Here is an 8,082-nt window from a genome sequence, read left to right as displayed (position 1 = left end):
CTAACAGGCACCTACTGAATAATTCATTAGAAGCATACCCATAGCACTAAAAGGAACCTTCCTACCAATGCCACCTACCCAGGGCCTCACATAGCTTTTCCAGCCTCTGGATGTTATGAAAAAAACACCTCTTTCCAGTGCATTTGGTTTGCATGTTAGGACTTGCTCAACAAATACTCAAGCACCAGCTCTGTGCCAGCACACAGACAAGGCCCTGGTAACAGGATGATAAACGCAGGTGACTTTGCCCAGGTCTCAGGCACTTTCAGCCTTGCCATGCTCTCCATCTTCTGGTCCAAGGGCTCATGGTGAATGGGTCCCATGAAGAACATTCTCTAACAAAGCTGCTTCACCATACACAGTGCCACAGCTGAACCTTAACTTGAGGACACCAGTGGGGTTGTCACTGATGAAACCAAGGAAGGGGAGATCTGAGTTAGGAGAACCAACCAGCCGTTGGAGTTGAGAGGCCTGGGTTCCAATCCCAAGAGGTCTCTCATACTCCGGTAATTATCTAGTCAACTATGGAAGAATGGAGCTAAGTCCATGGGCAGTAAAACAGACATAGAATAGCTCCCAGATGCAAAAGCGTGAGTGGAGAGCCTGGGGCCACTTGGTCAGCACCTTGCCAGCTGGAGCTCTCTGGTACTGACTTGACTCTCCACAAGAACTCCCACCATTGGCAGAGGCACAGAAACAACCCCAAGGGTTGGGTTTCTAACTTGCCCAAATCCAGTAGCTTTTCACACTCCTTTGTGTACCAAAAGTAATGGAATGTTCTGGGTGGCTGAATACTTGACTCTACGGAAGAAGGGAACTGATCCCAAGAACCTTGCTGGGCCCCAGCAATAGAAGCACCCTAGAAAGGCCACTAGGGGAAGGGGGAATAGGAATTTCTATTGGCTCTGGAATGCAGAGCCTGGGAGACGAGATGGGGTCTTGACACCAAGGTCAAGGTCTTTTCCAGGCTGTCTATCATCCTGCACAGTGTGCTGGCCAGAGTGAGCATCTCCTGAGCTGTATATTCTGTCCTGTCCCGTGGGGACATCAGGTCACCACCAGGACGGAGGTGCAGCAGGCCCAGTCTAACTCAAGGCATTGAGGCAGCCCACTGGGCCTGTTCCACTGCCCCAGGAAATCCCCCAGACGTGCTTAGTGTCAGGGACAGGACAGGCCCAGCCCAACCATGGCCTACAGGTGAGGATATCATGGTGTGATTTCCAAGGACCATGGTAGCTGCTGAGGCCTTAGGTCCCTGCTAAGAGACAGGGAAAGGGGGTGGGTAGTGAGGAGAAAGAGGGGTTTTTCTGATTACATAACAAACAGAAGACGAGCCCCAAGCTCTGCTCAGCTCTGACAACATCAGATCACAGCCAATCTCAGGCCCATTTGCTTCGCTTCACTTCACTTCCTCCCACCCCAACCTCCCACCCACTGAGGTTTCAATCTGTCTTCCCTTATCTGGCACTGATAACCATGAGGACTCAGAAAGTGCCCTTTGGTCTGGAGGTGTGAGAATTCCAGAAGGGTCTCAGAGCAAGTGACTCCATCAAGGCTGAAGAGAGCCACCTTGTCCAGAAGTGCATGAGTGCTCTGACACAGCTCACAAAGCTCTTTCACAGTCTTTCCACAACCACCAGGCTGTGGGGCAGGATTCTGCTCCTGAATTCTGGTCTTCAGGGATGTGGCATCACCTCTCTCCCCCTGGGATTTCAGCACAGAGAGCTGAACTCTGTCCTGCACCTCGTCCTCTCTCTATGTGACTCCTCAGCTACCGCTAAGGACCCTTATCAAAGCCCAAGGATAAAAATCCCTATCCTCCTTGTCCTGAAAAAATTAAAAACAAGACTAGGGGACTGAGTAGCATTTATGCCTCTTACATAAGGACCCAGACCACCAACAGCAAAAGCAGGATGTGCTGACCATGTGGTGCTGGCCTCATTCCAAGGCCGCTCTAGACCCCGCTTCCCTCACTAACAAAGCCTAACACTCCTCTCTGTGTCAGTCTCAGAAACCACCCCCAAGCATCTGGCTGGCCCACCCCTGCACTGGAACTTGCTTCCTTAGTTACCCTCTTAGAGACTTTGCTGAAGCCTCTTATCTGTCACGCAGCCTAATCTCCTTAAAGACGTGATCTCAGGCTCGGCACCTATAGCTCAACCGGCTAAGGCACCAGCCACGTACACCTAAGGTGGCGGGTTCGAATCCCCAGCCCGGACCCGCCAAACAACAATGACGGCTGCAACCAAAAAATAGCCAGGCGTTGTGGCGGGCGCCTGTGGTCCCAGCTACTTGGGAGGCAGAGGCAAGAGACTCGCTTGAGCCCAGGAGTTGGAGGTTGCTGTGAGCTGTAATGCCACGGTACTCCACCCAGGCGGACAGCTTGAGGCTCTGTCTCAAAAAAAAAAAGACGTGATCTCAGGCCACTGATGGAGCTTGTAGTATGTGGCAATGTGTGATGTCCTAACAGCCCCTCTCAATGTGAAAATGACCAGCAGGCTCAGTCACGTTGCTGAGGTTAAACGTCAACTGTTTAAACACCAACTGTGGAATCTGCAAATGGATAAATACCATGTGGTGGGCAGGGAGGCAAAGAGCTGTTCAGAAACAGCTGCTGAGGAAGTGTCAGGCGCAGCCATAGTTACACAGCCACACAGGTGGGCTAACAGGGTACGTGCTCTGCTGTTCCATAAACCAACCTCAGTAAGGGAGACTCACTAAACAGCTCTCCTGGAACAGTCCATAGGAAGAGGATATCAGTGAGAAGGGGCTGTGGGCTGTGGAACCTCAGAGAAAGCCAGGGTCCTCTTAGGGATGGAGTTCAGCGCAGAGCAAGTGAGACACCCCAGGCCTCTCCACTCGGGCCGGCAGAGGTTGCCACATCAAGAGCACATGCACTGCCTGCCGGATGCTTCTGGCCGAGCTGGGGCTCCAGGCCTATTTCTGGGAGCACCAAGGATGTCTCTCAGTTTCTCATGAATAAAACTGGTTGTGGCAAGCATACACTGGGCTCAACTAGACTTAGCTGTTTCTCGCCCACCCTAGGGCAGTGGAACAGCCAGGCTGATGCCCTGTGAAGCCAGGGAGATCTCTCCCTACCTCCCATTTGTCCCCCCAGGGCCCTCCAGGACTGTAGTGAAAGGGCCCTTTGAGAGTCTGACTCACTGGTCCCCACCCATACTGTGCTCAGGAAGGTCTGGACCAGGAGACAAACCTAAGATGAGACATCACGGGTCCCTCAGGATCCTCCTCGTCCTTCAGCAACCAGGGCTTCATTACTAGATACAGCTAATTTTGCCAAACTGCCTCTTCCTGGGAGAATTCATATAATCACAGCTGGCCAAGTGTCTATATTAGCCAGACCTGTGAATCCTGGTTTGGACTTGAGCAGAGTTCCCCATTTCAAAACAAATTTAGACTTTCTTGATACTGCTTCAAGAGGTCAAGCTTCTGGACAGCAGTCACAGAACACGATTTCCATCGCAACATCAGGTATTAATGACGTCCTGGGCTCACGCTTGTGTTGTTGTATTCCAAGAATGAAATTAATCCAAACACTGCTATCCATAGAACATTCATTTTAATTTAGGCAGTATATATTTTTATAAAAACTATTAAATGCCTAGAATTTTATTTATAAAACTGTGAACACTTATTAAACAGAATTTTTAAAAAACAACTGTGAAACCCTTATTAAAGCCCAAATTCCTATAAACTCTAATGCTCAATGAGGCTCTGTAAGCCACACCTTCCCAAATGCATACCTTGGCCATAACACCCATAAAAAGACAGACTCTTCTGCCTGCCTCCATGTCTATAAATGTTCCAGGGATACAAAATACAATCCATGGAAACCACCTGTATTTTTGCAAAAAAAAATAATAATAATTTGGGCCATGGGTTTGGAACCCAGAAACAGGTCCCTAATTCGTGCAGCTGTCTCAACACCAAGGCACAGGGGCAAGAGACAAGTTCTCCAAAACTACTCCTGTAAGTGTCTGAAAACATCTGCACAATTCTCTGGGATGGAGAAAACGCATTGTAGGGCAAATTTAACTTTTTAAAATGCCACTTGTATCAATTAATACATCACATGCTCTACGTGTGTGAGGGGAGCCAAATGGGTATTAACTGTCTTGCAAATACAGACACAGTCAGGTTAGGTCAGCCATGCTCAGTAGATAAACCCCAAACATGAGACTGGCTGGGCTGGCTTGTCATAACTGGATCCCCTTTGCGCTTAAAGACAAAGTTTGTCCGCTTGGAGATTGTGAAGATTTCAGCATAGTTTGCTTTGGAGCCAACTCAGAGCATGGGTGGACCAATTCTAGTTGTTCTCTGACAAATAACAGCTGGGGTTCAGCCAGGAGCTTCTACCCCACCAATTCTGCTCCACAAGGCAGACTTTAAAGTACAGAGGAAAAGAATCTTCTATTTCTCAGCAGGGGACACTCAGTGCCCCCCCCCCCACTGCCACTTTGTAAGTCCCTCAAGGCAAAAACATCTCAATACTGGGTTCAGGTGCCAAGTGGAACAGTCAGGTGGGCTCTCTCAGAACTGTGCTGTGGTAGTTATTAAGCTAATTTTCTCTTGGCTTCAAAATCCATCCTATACTTGGAGATGCTGGGGTTGGGTTTCTGCAAACCACATTCCTGCCTTGTGCCATGAACAGCTCTGCCCATAGGGGGCACCAGCGGGATTCTGCAAAGCTGTACAAGGAAGGAGGAACTAGCTCCTTTCCTGTTTCCTGTCTGCATTCTGTTCACCTTCTATTGGCTTCCTATCTCTGCCAGGAAGTTGCTGGCATCCCTTAACAGCCCTTTTTGTCCACCCAGCCAACTCCTTCCAGAAGAATATGAATCCAGTTTTTGGTTTTGCTCACACTCACAGAAGCAGCCTCACGGTGACTCCTCAGAGACACCAGCCAAACAGCTCCCTCTGCTCAGAGGTGGGGACACCATCTCCATGGGGACTCCCTTGCAGCTCAGAGACACCAGCTCCAACTGAGAGGCATCCCCACTCCCCCACCTCAGAAGTCTGAGATTCAGCCCACAGGTCCGGTCTCCAAGCGTCTTAACTTTTAATGAGTCCAGTGTCTTCCCCCTGGCCCACCCACAGCCTTAGGGGTGATAACTGCTCCCTGCAGATGCTACTTCCATGGATACCTGTGCGTTTTCCTTCTGCTCTCTTCAGTTTCCTGGTTAATAATTCTTTATATGAAAGTGTGATTTCTGTCCCCTGCCTGGATCAGACAATTCAGCCACACTTACATTCTAAGCTTCTACGGCAGAGACTAGAACAGCAGGGACTGCCCGATCCAAGCAGACCACACGCTGGAGGGCACACTCACGGCCCACATCCTAATCTGGTTTCTCTCCACCAGCCTCTGTGTAGAAGGAGCATGGAGGAGCAAGTTCAAATTTAAAGGACATAATGAAATTTGTGGCAAATGAAGCTAATGTGCTGGCACATTCCTGGGGGACGGCTGCAGGGACCCCTTGCTAAACACTTCATGCTTCTCCTTGCTGGCTGCTGGTGAGTTATACTGAAGCGTCCTCTTCTTGGGCTTTTGGGAGAAGATGATCTTGTTATAGTTTGCAGTGGGACCATCTCTGGCTTCTGTTTGTATGTGGGTGGGCTCTGGCATCATGGTAGGACTTACGGCTGCTATAGAATAAGAGCTCCACATTGATAACGTGGCTTGTGACAGTGTGTCCCTGTACAGAGCATCACCAGACGACTTGGGCGACTTCCTCCTTTTCAGCTGAATGATGCTGGAAAGCTTGTGCTGCCTGTTCTGCTTCCGACGGCTTTCCTCAAGAGCTCGCACACATTCCATTTCTCTCATTTTGCTTCTCTCAATGAGCCTTTGCACTGTCGGGGAGGTATACGTGACATAGGCCGGCCAGGGCTCATGTTTTTCAATCAGATTCAGGGGAAGTCCTATGTTTCCTGTGAGTCCTACCAGCAAAGAAAAATGCAAGCCACTTAGATGCACTCACATGAAATAATTCAATTTTTCAGAGAGTGGGAGGGAATTGGTACCACCTTTTGCAGACCACTCCCATTATGTACCCCCTGTATTCAATGGGAATAAAATCCAGTCCAAAGCTGGGGAGGACAGAATGACATTCTAGGGAGTGTAGCAAGTAATGAAGAGCCAGAGCCTTGGATTCAAGCCTCAAATTGTTTTACCCCCGAACTTCTATTTTTTTCCTTACTTGTCTTTAATTTAGACAGAGTCTCACTCTGTCACCCAGGCTAGAGTAGCATGGCCTCAACTTAGCTCACAGCAACCTCAAACTCCTGGGTTCAAGCAATCCTCCTGCCTCAGCCTCCCAGGTAGCTGAGACTACCAGAAAGCCCAGCTAATTTTTCTATTTTTTGTAAACATGGGGTTTCACTCTTGCTCAGGCTGTTCTCAAACTCCTGAGCTCAAACGATCCTCCTGCCTCAGCCTCTCAGAGTGCTAGAATTACAGGCATAAGCCACTGCTGCCAGACCTGAACTTCTATTGTTTTTTACCAATAAAAATGATTACTCTGAGGCTATTGTAAGGACTAAATACAGTGACATATTTTAAGAGCTCAGAACAGTACTGGAAAGCTTGAAATCATGGGCTCTGCACCTGACAACTCCAAATTCCTACCCTACCCTCTCTGTAACCGTGGACCTTCAGCAAATATTCTAGCCCTTCTAAACAGAGGCCTTGTCAGTAAAATGGTAACTAGAATCAGACTGTGTTCACAGCTCTTTCTTGTGGATTAAAGATAATTTAGGTACAGCTTTTAGCACAGCATGTTTCATAGTAATTAGGAAATGGTAACTACTAACCTTTTGGCTCTATTATTTCATTTAAACACCTTGTACAGTGGGTATTAGCCCCAATTAACAGAGGATGAAGCTGAGGCTAACTAGCTTGCACAGTAACAAGTGGTGGGTTTGAACCCAAGCGTAACAGGCTCAATAAATAAATATATAAATAACACTTAAGCTTTTCACTATGGTTGATGGCCAGAAGTTTTGGATATCTGGGGGAGGGAGGCTTTACGAGAAACGCAGCCCATAGTTTACCAAGCAGCCTGTTCCTTTGCAGATCCCAAATCCTGGTGGGTCTGTCCTTCCTGCTTCCCTTTGCAGCTTCATTCTACCCAACAGAAATGCTGTGAAACTTCTCTGCTGCAGTTGCCACCTTCCCCTGTGTTTCCTAATTCTGTATTTCTTTGGCCATTTCAGTAGGAGTTCGGGGGTGGGAGGGGTTAAAAGATTCATCCTGCCATTTCTAAACTGAATTGAGTAAAAAATGCTGGAAACAGGGATAATCAAGAGAAGCTGCAGATTATACAGTGATTCCCAGGCTGCGTCTCGGAGCTCCAGTAGCTAGAGCTTGTCTGGGATAGACCTGTCAGTAAAGAATGTGCCATGGAAGGATTCCATCTCCCTGGAAGAGTCATGTATGACTCTGCCTGAGGAAAGCAGGATGGGAGACAAAGCCTCACACTAGAAAGTCCCCAGCAAGGCTTCCAAGCACAGTCTGGACTGGTCATCCTTTTCCCTTCAAAGCAACTGCAAAGATATCACAGGTTAGGGCATGTCCCCGAATCTGGTAGAGAGGTAACTAAAACTGCCTGGAGCAAAATTAGTAGGCGGTGAGGAGAGCAGGAGGCCTCCCAACTCCCAACCACTGGATATTCCCTGCACCTCGACAAGAGTGACTGTCCTAGGAACCCTGCACTTTCCCACTCGCTCCCAAATCCTCCAACTTTAGCCAGCCCCACCTCGGGAGCTCCCACTATTCATGCTCCCAACCCTACCTTCTTCCATCTTCATTCTTGCAGCATTCCTCTCTCTCATTTTTACAGATTTCATCACATCAAAGCTCCAAATTCCTTTTGGAAAATAATATTTGTTAGTCACAAACTCCTCAAACTGACCTGAGAAGGAAGCAGTTTGCAGGCACCTGGGGGTGGGAGTGGGGCCCCAAGTCCTCTGGTGTCTGCTGAGGGTCCAATGACTCCACCCTCAGAGGACATTCCTTCCTCAGAGCTGAAAAGACCCCAGGTGAGCCCCTCAAGTGGCCCC

The 8,082-nt window shown here is 48.6% G+C and overlaps 1 protein-coding gene across 1 annotated transcript; it reads right to left on the bottom strand.

The window, feature by feature from the left end:
- Positions 1 to 5,455: 5,455 nt before the first annotated feature.
- Positions 5,456 to 7,854, bottom strand: CDRT4 (CMT1A duplicated region transcript 4). The gene is made up of 2 exons (XM_012805934.2): positions 7,815 to 7,854; positions 5,456 to 5,961 (listed from the first exon to the last, which is right to left on the bottom strand). The coding sequence occupies exons 1-2, from the start codon at positions 7,852 to 7,854 to the stop codon at positions 5,456 to 5,458; spliced, it is 546 nt and encodes a 181-aa protein (XP_012661388.2).
- Between the last annotated feature and the right edge of the window lie 228 nt (positions 7,855 to 8,082).

The sequence above is a fragment of the Otolemur garnettii genome, unplaced genomic scaffold (genome assembly GCF_000181295.1).
Source record: "Otolemur garnettii isolate 467f Iridium unplaced genomic scaffold, OtoGar3 scaffold00046, whole genome shotgun sequence".
Lineage (NCBI taxonomy): Eukaryota > Metazoa > Chordata > Mammalia > Primates > Galagidae > Otolemur > Otolemur garnettii.
The sequence above is the reverse complement of the archived record's forward strand: the minus strand, read 5'-3'. Positions and strand labels throughout refer to the sequence as shown.